The 20932-nt window shown below is 45.2% G+C and overlaps 2 protein-coding genes across 2 annotated transcripts; one reads left to right on the forward strand and one right to left on the reverse strand.

The window, feature by feature from the left end:
- Positions 1-834: 834 nt before the first annotated feature.
- On the reverse strand, positions 835-14391 carry nomo (nodal modulator). The gene is made up of 31 exons (XM_067259335.1): positions 14206-14391; positions 13490-13579; positions 13353-13398; positions 13117-13217; positions 12895-12998; positions 12673-12745; positions 12415-12567; positions 12035-12172; positions 11688-11777; positions 11427-11532; positions 11099-11249; positions 10666-10843; positions 10287-10428; positions 9834-9965; positions 9170-9306; positions 8876-8963; positions 8577-8640; positions 8364-8459; positions 7701-7907; positions 7302-7384; positions 7020-7179; positions 6702-6828; positions 6282-6395; positions 5436-5563; positions 5103-5244; positions 4664-4747; positions 4084-4194; positions 3785-3886; positions 3217-3336; positions 2753-2845; positions 835-2374 (listed from the first exon to the last, which is right to left on the reverse strand). The coding sequence occupies exons 1-31, from the start codon at positions 14389-14391 to the stop codon at positions 2243-2245; spliced, it is 3678 nt and encodes a 1225-aa protein (XP_067115436.1). The 3' UTR covers positions 835-2242.
- Positions 14392-17485: 3094 nt separating this feature from the next.
- On the forward strand, positions 17486-20272 carry klf1 (Kruppel like factor 1 (erythroid)). The gene is made up of 3 exons (XM_067259573.1): positions 17486-17755; positions 18069-18927; positions 19300-20272. The coding sequence occupies exons 1-3, from the start codon at positions 17681-17683 to the stop codon at positions 19473-19475; spliced, it is 1110 nt and encodes a 369-aa protein (XP_067115674.1). The 5' UTR covers positions 17486-17680; the 3' UTR covers positions 19476-20272.
- The last annotated feature ends 660 nt before the right edge of the window (positions 20273-20932 follow it).

Below are 20932 nucleotides of genomic sequence, written 5' to 3' on the forward strand. Positions count from 1 at the left end.
GAACTGTCCATTAAACGGAAACGTATGAAATGTTTTCAAGTTTTGGTGTGTCACACTAGACATGTCAAGTCATCCCATAATACGTTACCATGGAGGGAAAGGCCGAGGTGACGTCTCCCGCCGCTGCCACCAATGTTTTCATTTGCACTCTCCGGGGTGCTTCATGTCTGCACCGACACTAAACCGGGAGCCTAGTGGCTCCTACCGTCTAATTGGCTGTGTTTCAGAGTTGAATTACGGGTTTCCAGCGGGCGAACTACCGCTGCGGGTCAGGATGGTGCCAACCGAAATGAGAGAGAATGCTCTCAGACATGGCTATCATTCTCCCTGGCTGAAAACCTAGACTCGGTGACTATCAGTAGGTCGGTTGCGGTGGAGAGTGTATGGTGCACGAGCTAATGCTACCATCCTGGAGAGTGCGATAAGGTAGTGGGAAACATAGAGGGAGGAAAGGAGTGGGAATAGTGACTTTTTGGGGTTATAAATCTTCAACACTGGTAGCTGTGATAAGAATATGCAGAGAAAGTGAAAAAACTCAACTGAAAAAGCTTGTGGGTTTTGGAATCTCTGTGTTCCATAATAAATGACTGAAATGGGTCTTTGAGATTAAGTAAGTCTATATGACATAGAGGAATATTGGGAATGTCGTACAAAACTCCTCTGTCCAGTACAGTTGGGTGTCCTAAATCACACACAAGGGCATCCAGAAACTCCTTTTCACAACTCGCTTGCTCACTGGAGGACCTAAACCAAGGCTTCAGTTGTCTAGGGTTTACTCTGAAACAAATGTTTTTTTCCAACCCAACACTGCCCCCCAAAGATGAAGTCAAGGAATTCCTTTCAGTCAGACTATATTCATCGTCGCAAAAGATCACAGATTTTGACCAATGACAATTACAGCCCTCTCAACCTCCCTCCCCCCCATCCAATTTCCTTTTCCCGACCATAGCCTAATTGGCTTATCTTTCGACTTGGTAAATAGCCGTGGGCTTTTTCTTCCAACTTTCTATTAAAAATTGGCCGTAAGTGAACCGAACAGATGAATCACACGTACAAAAAACCAGAGCCTTACATCTTTCACAGTGCTTCACATTATCGAGGGGTAGAGCAGAGCAACCCAATTCATTTGCTTCAGTAATTATCGCCCACATAATTATCTTTTTTTTTTTTTTTTATCTTCAATCAGCCATGTCAGTTCAAACATGGTAGGATAAGTGATAGTCGAATATCAATCATGCCATATCTTAGACACACAAGCTATGGCTCCCATAATTCTTAGACTTTGAATCTGACAAATACTTTCTCAAAAAAACAAAAACGCTTGTAAAAGAAACAGTTCAATCACTCACATCAACTCAGACATATACATGATCATGTTAATAAATTAATCAACTAGAAAAGTTAACAAGCCACCTTAGCTTTCCCTACCAAAATTCTAGCGTTCATCGATTTCTTTGATAAACCACATGATTTCAAACCCTTCCCTTCCCCACCCCCACCCTCCCTGAGCAGACAAACCTAAACCTCATCACAGAAACTCTTATTTTTAGGCAACCCCAGCCTCTATAAAACTCCATCACAAACACAACCATTATAACCATTCACAACTGGTAAGACTACAAATATTTTACACAGCTTTAACAAGTGGAGGAAAATCTTTCAAAAAAAAAAAAATGGCTTGTTGGCGAATCTGACAATTTGGCTGCGTTTGGATCCAAAGCCATGGCATTTTGGGATGTTACAATGTTACAAATTGCTAATCAAGTTTCTGTAAGTGACAGTGTTATATATACCTAATATATGGTGCTCAGTTGCCCTACTGACCAAAATAATAAAATAAGAATCAAAATGTTAACAAATTACAAAAACGGCTCAAATTCATTAACAGTATGGACAATCCCACAAAAGCTATGAATGTTCTTGAAAGTGATCGGAGTCCCAGAGCTGACGCAAACGCCAGCAAGTTTTCCGTTGAGCGTACCGCAACAGCCAATGAATGGACTCCTTTTCGCGCAATGATGGTCTTATTGGCTGATGCAAGGGCTTGTTGGGGGCGAGGGTACTGTTCCGTCTGTTCCCCAAGGCGCGGCTCGGGTCTCAAACCACACTACAGCCTCGTACGCCTTCAAAAGTACACTACTTCTCAGCTTTATCCCCACAGAATTCAAGATCAAAAGTAGTGTACGCTGTTAGGGGTGCGAGTGTGGGATTTGAGCCTCACGCCCTTCTAGTGGGTTCTATCCTATGTGCGCCTGGCTTTCTGTCTCTTGGCCTGGCGTTTGGCCTCGTCCATGGCGGCGTTGTCTCCGCCCGACTGGGACAGGCCGCGGACGCCCTGGAGACGGTTCACCAGCTGCAGGAGCAGGGGTATCACCTGGGGGGGAGAGGAGGGGAGGAGAGGCGATGGGGGGGGGCACATTCATTTGAAATCTCGTAGCATCATTTGCAATCAAATGGTAACCTGCACTGGACACGGAAAAATGTTTATTGTGAAAAATAAAACAATAATTCACTGTGAAAAACGCAAGGTAGTTAGCAGGGACACCTAATTGAAACAAGTCTAGGACTTGGTGTCCTCAATGTGTCTACCTCTATCTAGCTGGGTTATGCGTACGTGTGGCAGCAAATTCGCCCCCCCCCCCCAAAAAATAAATAAATCCAATCTGTTAAATGGTTCACTGCATTACTGTTTCACAAGCAGAGTGCTTGGAGTGGAAAGGGTGGGGTGGGGTGCAGAGCGCTGAGGTAGTACCTTCTCGTGGTTGTAGGCAGCCAGGAGGAGCAGCAGGGTGAGGGGCAAGGCGATGTAGGAGCCTTGGGCAATGTCCTGGTCAGGCACTTTACGCTGTAGGGGGACAGACAGGGAGCTCACGTCAATAAACTCAAGATATCTGGTTTGGCAAACTGATGGTAAGCATTGAATACCATCATGGATATGTGCACATCGTTATCAAATATTTGTAAAAGAAGAAGAACTAAGTATGTGTTTGTACTTTGGCACTAGACCTTTATATACTGGGTTTCCAGGTGTGTTGACCGATGGAAATGGAACTTTTCCATTTTCGTTTCTTCATTTAACATTCATTTAACATTCATTTTAGCATGGCTCGAAACCCAACTTGCACGACCAGAAGCACTTTCTGCTTGCATCAAACATTTGAAGACTGCATAAAACCTGGCGCCAACACACAACTGCCTGCCGAACAGGTGTCTTACATTGGGGTTGAAGGTGAGGGTGACATGCTTGTGGTAGCCTGAGGACGTGAAGGAGACCTGGGGAAGGCTGAAGTCAAACTGGGAACGAGACAGTGTGGAGTAGAGCATCAGGATGTAAGTCTGGGGAGAGAGAGAGAGACGCACAAAAAGAGACCCAATCAGACTAATCAGAGAAATATTGTAAAAGGTGGAAAAATGATCTATATTTTTAAACGTATAGCTTTGGTGTAATTCCCCCCAAATATTTGGGTCCTCGGTTGAATATCTAACTAGAAAAGGCAGGAGTCTCTGTCTGGTTGTGTTGTGTGTGTCTATAGCTGGATTCTTTCCAGAATTGGTCACTGTATGGTTGTCACTGCATTAGTCACTGGATAAGCGGTTGCGATATAGGTGCTCATTTTGGAGAAAGAAAATTGACTGATAACCGGTGGATGGAGCCATAGAGCTCGTGAGTCACTAACAGACATGGCACTAGGATTCACCCCCAAGATGCACTGCACTAGTGTGCACCGCCAATGGGCACCGCACAAGTTCCTTTTATTGTTGGCAGAGCCAGCTGTGAACGTACCTCTCCATCTCTTTCAAGGGGAGGGAAGTGGAAGAACAAGGACTGGCCAAGAGACACACTGTTGATGGGGTTGTCCAGGTTGTCACTCTTGTACAGTTTCACCTGCAAAGGGCAAATACCGTCCATCAAACCTGTCGGCATCCAAATCCATAAAGAAGATTTCATGTGCAATTTCGTGAAGTGAATTTTTTTCTTTTCATGAGGATTATTAACGACTAGGATGTGACTTAACTTAGCATTGCCATTTCTGATTTATAATTGGAAGGTAAAAATATAATTTGTGTGGGTTTGTGTCTTACAGAGAGAGTGGGCAGGTGTTCTGATGAGGTGATTACATTCCCACTCAAGTCAAACTGATTGATCTGCCTGAAGGCAATAATGTTGACACCTTCAATGTCATTGCTTCCAACCTGCGCACACACACACACGAGAGAAAAAGGAAAAATAAAACATACAAAAAAGAAAGAGGGAACAAAATCAGTATCAAGGTATGCAAGTACATAGGTCACATGCTATGATAATAACATGAAATTAAATGGTATCCCATACCCCAAAGATTAAAGGTTTTACACATGCAGTCAGTCATGCACAGGGGCTTACTGCATTTCAAAATACTAGTATTACTAATCACATCAAATCCTTTTTGCGTTGTTTACTGGTGCAAAAGAACATAAAGAATAGCACAGTGATTGCTATATAAGCAACCAAATAGCTCAGGCTTGTACAGAACCTCAAAGAAATCAACATGTTAAAGAGGCAAGGTGTACTATTCGAGGTCTGAACTGATTGTGAATTCTTTCCACAAATGGCATGCTAATACATGCTAATGCTACATATGCTAATGCTAGCGCTAACAATGTAACATAATCCCCTCCTAACCTCTATGGATCTGTGCTGAGGCAGGGCTCGCTCAATGTGGTCATTGCCCTCAGCTCTCAACTGGATCAGGTACTTGCAGCCGGGCTGTGGGGTAAAGGCAACATTAGCAATAAGATGACAATACGTTTTGAAACCTACTCGTGAAAATAGATTTTCTGTGATTCAAAGTTCAGAAATGTATAGATGCTCTTTAATAGAATACAATTGGATCCAAATTCACACAGATACATGATGTGCATGGCGCTAAATATGCCCGTTATATAAAAAACTGGTTTTTGTATAGTTTAAAAGTAGGAACTAAGCATACCATCGTTTAAACAATCACTGAATTGACCAATACAATGAGAGCTAAGTAGCTGTTAGGAGTACACACTTCAGTCACTACCCAGATTCACCCCAGCACCGGGGCCTGCACGCTAGGCTGTCCCCCAGCACTCACCAGGAGGCCCCTCAGACGGAAGCGTCCCTCCTCATCGGTGACCGTGTCCTCGCTGTACAGGCTGCACTCGCCCTGGCCCACCGCCTCCACGGCCACGTCACGCTCGGCGTCGCCGCTCAGAGACAGCACCGCACCGTAGCAGCTGCAGACACGACACGAAAAGGCAAAAACAAGAGGCACAACAAGATGTCCGGTTACAAAGGCAGCCATTTTGGGACTCGGGATAGCAGGAAATTAAATGACCCGACCGTGCTGGGACTTTATTTTTTCTTTATTTTGTGTTGCTTGTTTATGGTGGCCCCGTATATTTTGAGTTCCAGGCAGCGGACTCACCTGTAAGCAGTCTTGAAGCCGGTGATGTTAATGCTCAGGTTCTCTCCTTCCTCCACAGTGATCATCTGGGAGGCGGGTTCGAAGCGGAACTCCTTCATCATGGGCTTGAAGTAGTACTGGCCTGGACTCTGGGGAAGAGGGGAGGAGAGGAAAGTGATAAAGCAATTTCCTCATTCATGTATGGATCTAACCGTCCACGAATCCATTCATCCATGAATCTATCTTTCAAACCATTAAATCATAGCCAAAAGGTTAATTGCTCTGTTCTACCACACTAAAGCTCTTTACCAACAGGGTGTCTTACAAGCCATGATTATCACCGTGCTTATTTGGGATTAAAGAAAATAACCAGCGGGCAAGTCACATTTTGTATTCTGGCACGAAACGAAACATGCAGCAGAGTAAAAGGAAAAAAAGGTCATCCTTTGTTGAAAATAATGCCACGGTACTCTACTTTTTGTTTTTACGTTTGTACTTTTTTTTTTGAAGATGCTTGCATCTCCTGAGATTCCCTTCTTAACTCTTAAAAAGGATGCGCAGGGTTCTTATTTGTGATGTTGTCGAAAGGTCAAGATCCTGAACAAAATGCTCTAAAGTCGCAATCCTTCTTCCTGCCTTTCTCGTTTCATCTCTCTCCCGCTCCCCCCGTCCCTCCCATGTCAGACAGACCTAACCGTCAGATCGGTAAACACCACCTGAGGGAAGAATGGATCCGAGCGGTTCCAACACACCCGTGAGGTTCTCACAAAAGTCTTACGAAACCTTTTTCTCAAAAAGGAAGGAAGGACGTGTTTGTGTAGAATGGAAGCGCAGACTGCGGGCTATCAAGCGGGGGGGGGAGCTCACCAGGTTGTTGAAGGAGAGGAGTCCCGTGTCCTGGGTCAGCAGGTTGGAGCGGAACTGGCCCCCGCTCAGGGACAGGAGGACGCCTGAGAGAGGCACGTCGTCCTCGGACCTGATCTGAGGGAGTCAAAGAGAGGCACGTTTCGAAAAAAACAAAGAATCCACTCTTTCTCCAACTCTCATTCTGTGGTTTGAGGCAAAACATTTTGTGCTTTGGTTTGATATTGACAGTTGGAGGGAGACAGAAAAGGCAGGGAGGGGACAGAGAGGGCACAAAATGGCCCGGGCTTGAATCAATCCCGGGCCTCTAGCGGTCAGGCCTTAGCTCTCGTCACACACGGAGCCACCGGGATGCCCCCAAGGCAAAACATAATCTTGCAGACTATAATGAGGCCGCGCGCAAAGCGATCGTTTGTGCGTCACCTTGAAGGTGACCCCGGCCAGAGCGAAGGCCTTGAAGTCTCCCTGGGTTCCCTCCACAGGGCTGAGGACAAAGCCTTCCTTGCTGGCGCTGATGTCGTACAGGCGGTCACTGTGCAGGGGGCCCACACTGGAGGGAGGGCGAACAAGGGAGAGAAAAAGAGGGGATATTTGACTAAATAAAAATGTCAAAAAAACGTACTGGCTAAGGAAACAACGCTAAGTGCTGAACATTTTTAACAACACAAGCATGCACGGCAAGCAACTAATGCCTTGTGCTGCAGGTAGGAATTGACCTTGACGAACGTCCTTCTCGCTCACCTGTAGGCCCCGTTCTCGTTGGTAGCCACGGTGATGAGGGGTGCGGCGGCCCCCCTCTCGGTGATGGAGATCTCCACCCCCTGGAGCTCCGGAGACACGCCGCCCACCAGGAAGAGGCCGGCCCGGCCCGCAATGTCCACCACGCGGCCTGGACATGCCTCTGGAGGAGGAGCATGGTCAGATATACATACATACACACGCACAGAGAATAAGCACTGGAAAAACAATGTAAGCACCTAAAAAGGACAGAAAAAAGACCATTAGAATCACACACACTCTTACCTCCAGTGATGGTGGCCTCGACCTCCGGTGGGTAGAACAGCAGCTCCTTGGAGGAGGGAGTGACTGTGATCTTCTCCCCGGCCCTGAGAACACGCCAGACAAGACGGACGAAACGGTCAACACGAACAGTAAACACGTCAAGCACAACAAGCCTGTGTCTGTTTGCAGTTCTTCCCGTAAATTGGTTTCGGAGAACATTCTCATTCCATTGAGCTGCACTTTGCAAACTCAAAGGCAGAACATTCAAATCGTGAAAATGTCCGTTTTGGAATGTTAAACATTCCACTAACGCAAACAGTTCGTAATAATAGTTTCAAAAAAAAATTCTCTAAATGAAAAAACTAGTCTGAGCAGTTGTGCCCCAAACTCAAGATTCAATCCCACACAGTTAGTCCTTACCTGGCCCAGTAGGAGAACTCGTAGTGGAAAGGTCCGACCAGCTCGTCGGCCCTCTCCTGGACGGGGGGGCTGCCCTCCTCCTCGGCGGCCCGCCGCTCCCTCTCCTGGCGCCGCAGCTCGATCTCCTGCAGCTGCTGGTCCAGCCTCTGCTCCTCCTGGCTCCTCAGGGGCCCCAGCACCAGCGCAGGCTCGCTCTCGATGGACGACCTGCCGGAGGGGGGGGGGGGGGGGGGGGGGGTTTGATGGAGGAGGAGGAAGAGGTAAGGTGGAGGGAGAGGTGGGGGGGGGTGTAACGATAATGGGAGGTTGACGATCGAATCTAGTGATTTTTGCGATGGTTCGTTAACGATTGAGCTACGAGCTTGTTTCTTGGGTATGAACACTAGCCTGGCACGATCCTAAGAGTGCTTCACGGGTGTGTGAGAAATGTCTGTGGGAAAACTGGGCAGGGCTAGAACTAAATAGGAGTCAGGGGCACTTGCCCAAGGTTGTTTTATTTTATTCCTGACTTGAAAGAACATTTCAGTTCATTTATTCCTTCGGGAACCTCTTATCACCTCAACCTCATAATGCATTGTTGATATTTTTGGTCTCCATGAGGACTAAGTCTAAATAAATCGAATGGAAAAAGCCAAGAGGCTTCGGAAAGGCAAGTTTTCATACTTGATGGTGATGGTGACGTCCAGGATCTTGTCGGTGGTGATGAGGCCAGTCATGTGGTGTCGGACCGCCGTCAAGGTCAGGATACTAGGGGCCGACCTGGGTGGGACACATGACACGGACACAGATTATGGCAGAGCTTCAAACTTGATAGTAGACAGTCAAACTTCCTGTTCAACCTCTGCAGTCACAATAGTAGGTCAAACGAGCACTTACGTGTCGTAGGTGTAGTAGTCCTGTTCGAACTGGTGGCAGGAGCGGGGGGTGACTTTGTACACACCTGGCAACCCGGAGTGGAGGTGAATGTTAAGCAAGCGCATTATTGAGGTTAACGTATATATACACGCGTATATATGCTGCATTCTTTGTTTAGATTTCATGGGGCGGAGAAGAGATGCAAACTGAAGATAAAATAGAGGAATATTTGCTAGGGGAAAGAAGAGTGGAGTGAGTGTGAGTGGGGAGGAAAAGAATGAGTAAAACAGGGAATAAGAAGAACAGAGATATGAATTTACCGGGCTTAGAGAGGCAGAAGCGGTTGACTCCCTTAGAGAGGTTGTAGACTCCGACATTCTCCGGCGTGGTGCCATCTTGGAAGAACTCCTGTCAGGAGAGAGACTGGTTTAGACCGGGAGGAAGGACGGCTGTTGTGAGAGAGAGACCGTCTTAAACTGGGAGATGCCGACAGCTCATGAACGAGAGTCAGAATTAGGAACGTGTGCTAGTTTTGCGAGGGCGTTCACACAAACACACAAAACACAGAAACGGACATTCACACGGACACACGCGAGCACAGACACGCGACTGACCAGGGTGATGGCGTGGGACAGGGAGCAGCGCAGTATGTAGCCGATCTGTCTGAACTCCACCCCCAGCACGTCTCCGTCCAGCACCTCCACCTCCACCGACTTGTGCTTCCAGCACCACTCCTCATGGGAGATACTCACTGGAGAGACCACAGGGGGAGGGGGGGGGATTTCTGGTTATCACAAAGTGACCCCTTTTTTTCAGCTTTTGCAGGGGTTTTTTTATCTAGCAAAAATTAAAATTAAAAAAGGATATGAAAAGAGAGTAGGGAGTCAGGTGGCTGAGCGGTTAGGGAATTGGGCTAGTGATCAGAAGGTTGACGATTCTCGGCTGTGCCAAATGACGTTGAGTCCTTGGGCAAGGCACTTCACCCTACTTGCCTCAGAGGAAATGTCCCTGTACTTACTGTAAGCCGCTCTAGATAAGAGAGTCTGCTAAATGACTAAATGTAAATGTAATGAAAAGGTGTTTCATACTATGTAAAATATTAAGACTCACTAATATATATTATACACAAGTAAACGTAGGAATTGTTTTAAGGGAGCCGCTGTACAGATACATATTCATACGGCAGTTAAGCTGTTGCAAGAGTAACAGGTTAAAAACACTTCCACGTTGAGTCACAAAGGAGTCAATGTCTCTCTATCTCTCTCTCTCTCTCTCAACCTTTGTATTTGCCGGGCATGACATCGTCGAAGGAGAAGCTCAGGGTCTCGCCGGTCCCGGACAGGGGCACGCTCCTCCTCTCGCCCTGGCGGCTCACGGGCTGCAGGGTCACCGACAGGTCCTCGCATGACGCTGGGGGGGAGAGGAGGTCGCAAGGTCAACGTCACGGAAAGATAATAGGCACGGTGCTGATTAAGCTGTCCTGCTAACTGGAAAACATCATGCGCTGTGGAGTTTACAACCTTGTGGTACTTTGTGTAGTATGCAAAATACTCATGTATTAAATCATGTATTCAAATGAGTATTTAAATGAATGGTGTACGGAAAAAAAAAGTCATTTTAAATCATCCTTCATTTAGTCGTCTAAAGCTCCATGCTGGGTTCACACTGGTGTACACGCATGAGAGACCTATCAGAGTGGGTCCTAAGCTAGCTCCAGGAGAGCCGCCTCACCCAGACAGTAGACCTTGCCCGAGACGGAGGCCATGAACTGGGTGAAGAGCAGGTCGGAGAGGGGCCTGTCCACCAGCGACACTTCCAGGGACTGGGGCCTCAGGGCCAGGCCGGCCTTCACCTCCGATTCGGGGAGGCTGACCTGGGGGGGTAGGGAGAAAAGGTCAAGCAGAAACAAACCACTGACAGACACAGACACTTAAAACACATGCTCAAATATAGGGCCAATGCAAGTAGATAGGCCTCCTTCTGAACTACACAGTTGGATACACCCACCCCCAGCCCAATGCAAGGAGACAGGAATCCCTTTACAATGGGAACGGCACGACTGCCTTTTCAAAACAGGACGTGTGTGCGCGTGTGCCTGGCCTTCCTGTACCTGGACGCTGTAATCCCCGGGTTTGGCCTGGAAGCAGAAGCCCCCCTGCTGGTCGGAGTCGGCGGTGCGTCCGGCGGTCTGGTCCTGCCCCAGGGGGGCAAGGGTCACCCTGTAGCGGCCCAGCTGTTTCAAGCCCTCAGGCAGGCGGCTCACTGCGATCTGGCCGCACACGCTGAACCTGGAACGGGCGTGATCAAATCGAGTTGTGAATCTTTTCTTTCAAGTCACGTATCTTTCCTTAAAAAGAGGACTTCGTTCACGTAGATCCATTTCCCAACAACAAATATCTATTGTACTACCTCTATGTCCGTGTTAATGTGAAGTAACTTTCCAAAAGGGTGCACAAAGTCAATACCGTAGCATCGAACTGTGTTAGCATTGTTACAGAATTAATAACACTTGACTAAATATTCCATGGAGATGATTGGCTCACCCAGCGGTGATGATGTCGGGCAGCTGGGGCGTGTTGGGTGCTATCTTGACTGTGATTGGCTCAAAGAACATGAGCTCCTTTTGGGTGCGGATGGTGTAGGTGCCGGCGGTCATGTTCTCCAGACGGAAAGAACCATCCTCCTTTGTCATAACTTAGACACAGGAAAAAGAGAGGGAGGGAAAAGAAAGAGAGATAAAAAAGAAAGAAAGAAAGCACATGAGTGAGAGAGAGACAGCGAGAGAATGCAAAACGGACGCACGCTCAGAAAACAAGCACGGGTTTGACCTTGCGGAAAGCTGGAAAACGTGTTTCGCGTTGCCACGGTTACCTCTGATCTGGTTGTTGAGGGTTACCGTGACGTCAGGTACCCCCTCCCCGTCTTGGCTGTTGAGAACCCGACCGGTCACGGAGAAGCCCATCACTTTAAAGATGGGCTGAGAGGCAAAGGGAAACGAAAAATGAAACAAAGCCACTGTAACCCATTACCTCCAATTACATAATTTTGTTTACGTAGTCCTTCCATGTAAGCCAGATGCAACAAAGAAACTTAGCTTTGAAACACCTAGGTCAGGAAGCAGTGGCCACTCACCTCCAATTTCAAGCTGTTGTGCTCCACTCGGAAGTCCATGCGCGAGGGAGCCACGTCAAAAGTGATTCTCTCTCCTCTGTAGAAGGGCACCTGAGACAAAGAGACAAGATAACTTATCTTAGTTCTCAACACAAGGGCCTTCTAAAGGAATACATATCAAAACAAAACATATCCACTCATTTCTGAGATATGTGGCAAGCATTGGGCCTTAGAAAATAACACATAATAGTTACAATGAGACTAAGAGGTGGTATTTATGCCTTTTGGAAGCCATCCGCTCAAACACATTGTCTTTTTTCTTTATCATCCAGCATGAAAATGGCGGCCGCCATCTTGGGACGACTTACCACGCTGTATTCCCCGCTGGCCAGGGAGGGGAAGGTGAAGGTGCCATCATCCTGGGACAGGGCGCTGCAGAGGTAAACCAGGGAGTCGTCCCCGGACTCAGCCCCCTCAACCGGGGTTGTGCTACAGCTGCTGATATCCTGGAAGGAGGGACAGAGGGGGTGAGTCCCAAATACTCATGCCTACCCTCACATACATATTCCGTGATCTACAACCTCTACATCCTCGAGTCAAGAACTCTGACCTTCGGCTTTAAATTGATTTAAAATGGCTTAATTTGTTCAAATGAAGGAAATACCTCAGGTAAGACGAAAATTATAATAACAATAATAACAAGAAAGACGGATGGATGGATGGATGGGGGGGGGGGGGAAGTATCTACCTCTTTCTTCACGCTGGCCGAGTACAGGAGGAAGGTGACTTCCTTCATCGGCTCCCCGTCGCTTCGCACCTCCCCTGCCACGTCGTACCCTCCCACCACTAGGGGCTCTACGGCCGGGGCATTGGCATTGGACACGCGCACGGACGTGGCGCTCTGCGGAGGAGAAGGTTAAGCGGTCTGCGCGATCCGTTGGGGCAGTGGGAGGTCGCTAAATTTGGGACGTCGCTTCGGATGAAAAGCAAAAACGGAAACGCTAACCTGCTCCAGAGTCCAGGAAGGATGGGATGCGGTGATGTCATAATTTCCAGGAAGTACTTTGAAGAAGGAATACCTGCATGAAAAAAAAGAGGGAAAAAAAACATAGTTTGAAAGGTCATTCTAAAAGTCTACAACCATGCACCATCATTTCATTGTACGAGTTAGCTACAAGGTCACTTCTCCAACAACACTGGTCTGGACACAAGTGACCGGTTCACTTACTTTCCACCAGCCTGTGTGAGAACAGTCTGTTTCTCCTCGGTTCCTTCCCTGCTAAGTCTGACCTCCACTCCAGCCGGGCCCAGGAGATGCCCTTTACTCAAAACCTAGGACACACGAGAGCACACACACACACACACACATTAAAAAGCCATGGACAGAATTTACACGTATAAAACGTACAACAACAAAAAAAAGTGTGTTTCGCAAATGATTGTCTCGCACCGTTCCTGACACAGAGAAACCGGTGAAGACAAAGTTGATGTCCTGTTCCTTGGTGCAGATGTCATTAACCCCATCCACATGGAGGTCAACACTGGTGGGCTCTATGGACACAACACGCACATGAAATACTGGTAACGATGCATAATGATGCATAAGGCCCCCCAATGCCAATCCATTCTTCTGGAATGATTATAGTATGAATGTGATAACACTGGTGATGGTAGTGATCCTCTTACCAAAGCTCCACCCAAGAGGAGGCTCAATCTTCAGTACAAAATCCCCCTGCAAACAGATAGGAGTCAACCATTAGCAACCATCAATGACTAACCAGGAAGTCGTTTTCAGCAATAAACTTTGTTTCTCGTGATTTTACCTTGTCGTAGAGAGGGATCATGAAGTAGCCATTGAAGGGTGCGCAGTCTGTCTGGTATTTTAAGGACCCTTGCTTAGTGTACAGTTTTATCTAGAGAGAAAGAGAGCGTGTTAATAACCGAACCCACATGCACTTGATGTTAAGCTATCTGCGATGCACCAACACCAGCTGTCATTTAGCTCTTAGTAGGAGGGAGGCCATGTGTAGCCTTAGATTATTTGACAAGTTAGAGCTAATGCTAGCTAGCTAATCCTATTAGCTTTAACTGTGAAAGGTCCCCCCTAGCTACCTCGTCAGCACTGAGGGGTTTAGGGTGGGCAGCCATGCAGCAAGGATGTTTAAATGGAAACTATTCCTTGCTTTATAAATCTAAATGTAGCTACATTGAAATCGAACAAAAATACATAGTCTCTGTTTGTACATTTTGTTTGCGATCTTGTCTGGCGTATCTAAAATGGTAAAGTGGCTAGCACTACACGGGTCAAAATGATAAATATACAACACATTTGGTCATACAGTTACTATGCCCGAACAGTCAGTAGAGTAGCGGTGCATTCGGGAATCGTGAAATGATCGTGCTGTGAAACTGGCTATTGAATGACTTTGCTTTACTATGTTAGCTAGCAGGCTATTGTATTTAATTCAAACTGTCAGTCCAGGAGCACCCCCATCCGGCGGCTAGCTCTGGCTAGGCCGTCTCGTTACTGCAGTCTCACCTCGATCAGGGAGTAGTTGATTTCAACATCGGATTTCACAAATCCACCGCATGCTACCACGATGTCATCTGCCGAAACGATACTAAGTTGGCAGCAAAACATGCCGAACAAGATCCAGATAGCTCCCACGTCAGCCCGTACAATTACTCGGAACATCTTGGCAGACCGATTATCTTGAACGAACATTGCACGCTGCCTCCGGTTCCGTATCAGCTGAGCTCTGAGTCTGTCAGTATGAAACTCTGAGACCGAGCTGTCGACATCTACTGGTGTGGAGGTAAAAATGGAGCTTGGGGAACAACATCCGGTTCCATGGTTATGCTGTTACAGTTTTTCTCAATTGCTAAAACACTAAAACCCATTGGCTGAACAAAGTTCTCGGTTGCCTGAACTCATGTAGCTAATTGTGCAGTCTGTTATCAATACCTTAAACCATTTCACATGGTAAAACACAATTTGCAGATCTCACTTAGACTTTTCAGCAAAACTCTAAACACATTCTCATTCTCAAAACACATTCTGCACTTTTGCACATGTCATCCATACTGGTAAACACAAATGGCGACAATCAAATACAAATAGAGAAAACATGCCATTGACTAAACACAACCACTCAAAATTGATTTCACTTGTTTCAAATGATGTGACACAACCAATATAAGCCAGTTCAGAAAGCAAACAGGTTTTTGAAGGTGGGAAAATATTGCTTGTGATGTTGACTAAGTGCTCTGGCCTGACCCAGCCCAAAGACAAGAAGAAACACATTGATCACATGTTTACTCCTTTGATTTTTGTCCTTTTTAGTATTGTATACTGTAGTAGCCTACAGTGCACTGTACACTGTATACTGTACAATGAACAATGGATTTAGACTGGTTTCAGGTTCATATCAACAAAGAACAAGAGTGAGTTGTGAGTAGTGAGATGCAGGGTACAGTACTGTATAGGGGTACAAGGAGGAGAAAGAACAAGAAAAATTGCATTTTCAGTTTATCAAAAGACAATGACGGATACATATGAAATTTGTTTTGAGATTACGTAAAAATTCGTATTCATATCGTTCTCCTTGAGAACTATATGTTTTGAACAATGTGTTTTCAATTTTTTGGTGTATTGTTTACTGACTGCTTGATAGTGTATATCATTTTGATCACTTTGTTTATGATTTGAGAGCAGTGTTTGATTTTGAGCACAGGTAAATCTGTTTTGAGGCGAAAGTTTGATTTTGAGCACAGGTCAAACTTTTTTGAGGCAAAAGTTTCATTTTGCAAGAGGATTCAGAGGTTTTGTAAATAGTGCTTGAAGATGAGGTTTTGTGTTTACAGTTTTGAGAAAACGGGTGACTGTTTCAAGAAATGTGTTTTAGCAATTGTGAAAAATGACTGTTTCAAGAAATGTGTTTTAGCAAATGTGCAATTGCTAAAATTCTTCTGGTTCTGGTACTTGGTTCTGTAGTCTGGTCTTGAAGTCTGGTCCTACGTTCTGGTTCTTGACCAATGAGGACCACCATGAGGTGAAAGATAACAAGCTTCACCAGTCCAGCTTAGAGGGGTTAGGAATGTTCAAAGTCATGTTTGTTTTCCAAATATGATGAAATTAACTGTAATGACTCAGCTATTCTCCCTTTATAACAACTCATGCATGCCTTGAAAGAAATATTAAATTCAACGATAGTGAGTGATCCAGAGTGAAAATAAACGAAAAAAAGGAGATTCAGAATTTCTTCAGGAGGGTCTGGAAGATACTGACTGGCTCCTCCAGAATGTCAGGAGATGATTTAAGCAGTACCAGCAACCCTGGAACACCTTCAAACCACATCCATTCAACCCTTCTGACCACACCATCCAGACAAAATACTCAATACAACTCAAATTATTTTCATAAATTAAAAATCCATTGTAGTTTTCCATTTCATTTTAGGGTTTGAGGGTTGAGGTGTTGTGCTCCTACAGTTAGCTTGTGGGAACTAGTCCTTGTTTAGCACATCCACGTCTTCATTTTGCATAGTGCTCCCCTGTAGAACCCAGGGTCAGAGAGTGGCTCTTTATCAGTGATGGTGGTGACAGTCACCAGAAACAACCAGCAGTCAGAATGTCTTTATCTGTCTTGAGACAGGAGCCTCCTGGGACCCGGGAGAAGCTGATAATCACTAAACGGCACATAATCACTGGCTACACACAGGTCGTCTTCTCAGAATTGCATGTCACATAGCAGGCAGAGGTGTGTATATGCGTGGTAGTGGTAGTTGGACAAGCAGGGGGTGGAGATTGTTACCCTTTTGAGTTCGAAATGGTGAGGAAAAATGGAACGGTATCATGTTGTTTCCAGTTCTTGCTTTTTCTTCAGTAAGAATTGTATGTGATTTTTTGTTGTTGTCATTCTAAGCACTGTGAATAATCCCTGGAACTTGTATATTATGACAATATGTTGCAATGGTTTGTATATTAAATATTGTGTTGGGAAAATTGTGAATAAATTATAATAATATAATAGTACATGCAATGTTTCAGTAGTCTATTTGTTGACACTAGATTATATGCAATGTTTTTCCCACAAAGTATTGTGTTTGTATGTATTTATATTAATTTATGCTTACAGTGTAGAGGCCCAGTGGGCACCTATTACAGCACATATGAACACAAACACGGACATACAGGCACACTCATGTGAATAAACATGCCTCATTAGATAGTGACCTATCAACGACTACAGCCTCAGTTCTTTATGTGAATGAAGTCAATTTCCCCCGAATTGTGAGATTGTGCACAGGTCTGGGCCTACTTATTTTGAAAAGAAAATACCAAAAGGTTCTTCTAGAATTTTTTGTTGTTGATACAATTAGAAATACACCTTTATGGGTAAGGCTCCGCTCAAGGCTTTCCTGGTCTAGTGGACTGTCAGTATCGTTATACAGGTGTATTGGTTGAATTTATTCCTCAAAAATACAGAGGAGGTACAGTGCTAGAGATAGTAGTTAGAACAACTCAGTCTTCATTGAGAGAAACAGGACAGGAGGCAGGACAAGATCAGGGGTGATATTACTGTACAGACACACACATACTAAGACACGCCCCAATCCCCAACTGTCACAAAGTACACGAACAGAGTGATTTATGTTCATAGCTGAAAGGGGTGAAAGAGAGGGAGAGAGAGAGAGAGAGAGAGAAAGAGAGAGAGAGAGAGAGAGAGAGAGAGAGAGAGAAAGAGAGAGAGAGAGAGAGAGAGAGAGAGAGAGAGAGAGAGAGAGAAAGGGGGATAAGAGAAGGGGTAAGGGGGGAAATACAGAAAAAGAGAGCATGAAGAGACTGTAGACATTGTGAACAACGAGAAATAAGCAACAAGTGCACTGTAAACGTAAACACGTTGTTTTCGGAACTAAATTCGAACCATTGCGATACGGTCATATGTTAAAAAGAAAAGAAACAGCTCCCAGCCGCTCACCCTCTGGCACTTGACTTCACATCCAGCCAATCGGATGGCCTTGACTCAGGCTGTGCTGCCATCCTTCAGCTCCTTCTCAAACTTATTTCACTCCAATGACAATATGAAGGTAGGTTGATTTTGTTTTTATAAAAAAAAAAAAAAAAAATGCCGGTCTTTTCTTCTTTATCAATGTTAAGCTGTCAATTTTCTTGGAGATGTCTCGAGAGTTTGAGTCTCAAATTTGGAAACTTTTTTTTTTTTTTTTTACAATATGTGTACTTATTTTAATAGTTAATAAAAGTTGATATCTTATAAAAAGGGTGTGAATATCAATGGGGTAATGAATGTCACATTACTATCACATGATGATTTACCCAGTCATATACACTGTAGCCAGTAAATGTTTTATTATGGTTAAAAGGAATAATTTCTTTCACTAGGTGAAGATGTTTGAGAATGTCTCACTCAGTCTGGAGTCACCAAGCAAGAGACAGTTAACTGGCAACACGGACCAGGAACAGGTTCCTCAGCAAATGACAAAGGATAACCTAGATGATGAAGGCAATGTCTCCTGGGACATGGAGTTCCTACTGTCGGACTGGACCAACATATCACCTGAAATGAATCCATCCATGCACAACAACACTCAACAGCTTCCTCAGCTGGACCAGAGTGGACTGTACCAAGATGGAGGGGTGCCAGAGCAGCAGGTAGCACCAGAAAGGCTCCATATGGGCACCAGTAGCCTCATGACTGAGCTTCTATCCCCTATAGAAACCATTGATGTATCCCTCCCAGAACTGTACAACACAGGGTACAGCAATGACCAACAACAAGCGCAACCAACTGTGGACCACTATGGTTTCCCGTTTGCCCAAAACCAGGAGAGACACCACGAGAGAGCCAATATAGGCCTGAACAAGGTCAAATCCTGGGACTTTACGGGACACTACTACCCTCAACACCCCTCAATGGCGACCAACCCCAACCCTCGCTTCATCCAAACCTCGAACATGACCCCTGACCCCAGACACTACAGCTACGTCCCTGGGTACTCCCTCCACCCCGGCCTCTACCGCCACCAGGCCAATTACACACACAGCCAACCCCCAAGCCATTTCCCCCACTCGCACACGCACCTGGCTGGCCCTTTGGCACCCTCTGCAGAGGTGGAGGGGAAGCGCGCGCGGAGGACAACCACAAAAAAGAGAGCTGCCGTTCATTGCTGTGAATACCTCGGCTGTAGCAAGACCTACACAAAGAGCTCCCACCTTAAAGCTCACCTTCGCACTCACACAGGTAATATGGAAAGTCATACATGGTAGACTCAAAGGGAAACATGTTCACACACCGGTACACAGGGTTCACCATGTTGTGGTGGTGTGTTAACCCACACCACCACTATACAAACATATGCAAGTAACATGTCAAACCCATTTATTTGACATTGTAACATGTATGCAACCTCTTATATGTAACCTTATACAGGTAACAACAATCTCTTACAGGCAACAATACCTTGAATATATATGTTCTAGATTCTAGGAGCATTTTCAGTATCTAGCATGTTCAGTATCTCGGTCCTAGATACAGTACATTGCCATGTCAACCTTTTTGCTTTTTTGACAAGTCACTATCCTGTCATGGTTAACCTTTGATATCCCGCCCTAGGGGAGAAGCCCTACCACTGCACCTGGGAGGGCTGCGGTTGGAAATTTGCACGCTCTGATGAGCTGACGCGTCACTTCCGCAAGCACACCGGCCAGAAGCCGTACGAGTGCCTGCTCTGTCAGCGGGCCTTCTCCCGCTCCGACCACCTGGCCCTGCACATGAAGAGACACGCCTGAAGGGGGGGATACACACACTGTTTTTCTCTCTTTGTCTCGCACACAGACACACACAGTATTCTCGTGGAGCGGAGATCACACACACCCACATTAACACACACACATACACCAACAGCACTTACCTAAAGGCAGGTAACACTGAGTCGACATTTCGACTGAACACTAAAAAAAGGCCTCTGTTGAGTGTTGTCACATAAAGGACCTGAGTGCCCGTGATAGAAAGGCCAAATATCAAACAAGTCATTTTGTTAGGTCAACTCTGTTGTCAAATTGGGTGATATCTTCTAAAAAGGGAACATTATATTTAAAAAATATATAAGATTAGGAACTATATTCATGGGTTTTAATCTTTTCTGTAAGATTTTTTTTTAATAGAACATAGTTCATAGATGTTTAGGTATGTTTCCTTATTCTCGTTTCATGCTCAGTTTGTTGATTGTTTGGATTTATGATAGGTAGCTTCAGAAGGAAGCAATTACGGCTGTAAATATTTAATGACTCCGTTCAACCACACGGCAAACTTAATTTAAATTACAATTTTACAATTTTATATTTATTTTTAAGACTTTAAATACAGATGTAATATAATAGCTTAACATTTTTAATATAAAGTTTTTACTATTGAACGTCTTAAAAGTCATATTCCGTAGGTAGCTCAAACTTCTTTTGGCGACTAACAGCTTTGATGAGCGTTATTCGTCCGGAGCAGTCTGTTGCACTTTCTCAATCGTCTCGCAAGGTAGGCTATTCTAACTGCGGTTTATGAATTTCGAAATGTTCTCATCCATTTGTATTACTTACTTACTTGCACATTTAAATAAAGCTTATTTTCAGTGCAAAACGGCTGCATGTTAGGCTATTTTCTTTCAATTTAGTTTTCGTAAAGTAGTCTGGCTCAATTTTAACACTCAATAAATATTTAACCACAAGATGGTGGTATTGTACAGAAAGTATATAGACAGCGGTTGGGTTCGTGCATGTATGTAGGCTACTGTTACCAGCTGACGCTACTGTGGTGTGTTATTCAAAGCGCTGTTGGCACGGAGAGACGTGATCTCCTTATGTAACCCAACGCAGTGTGATTAATCCTTATGATGTCAGATGACAGAGCTCCTCATCACGTATGCCCCCCAGCTCTCTCCCTCTGTCTTTCTCTCTCTCTCTCTCTCTCTCTTTCTCTCCCTCTCTCTCTCTCTCGCCCTTCCATCACTCCCTCTTTCTCTCTCTTCCTCTTTCTTTCTCGCTTTTTCGCTCACTCGCACCCACACACATTTTTTTCTCTCTCAATGTTTAACACATGCATGCAGGCAATCATATACACATGCACACAACCACACACACTATCTATTTTCTGTCTTACATTGTATTTCTGTGTATTACAGTAATACACAAACATTGCTGAAAGGGTCTACTGTAAACCTCAAACAGTCTTCAGCGAACTTATAAAACCACACACT

This window comes from Osmerus mordax, chromosome 21, assembly GCF_038355195.1.
Source record: "Osmerus mordax isolate fOsmMor3 chromosome 21, fOsmMor3.pri, whole genome shotgun sequence".
In the NCBI taxonomy this organism is placed as follows: domain Eukaryota; kingdom Metazoa; phylum Chordata; class Actinopteri; order Osmeriformes; family Osmeridae; genus Osmerus; species Osmerus mordax.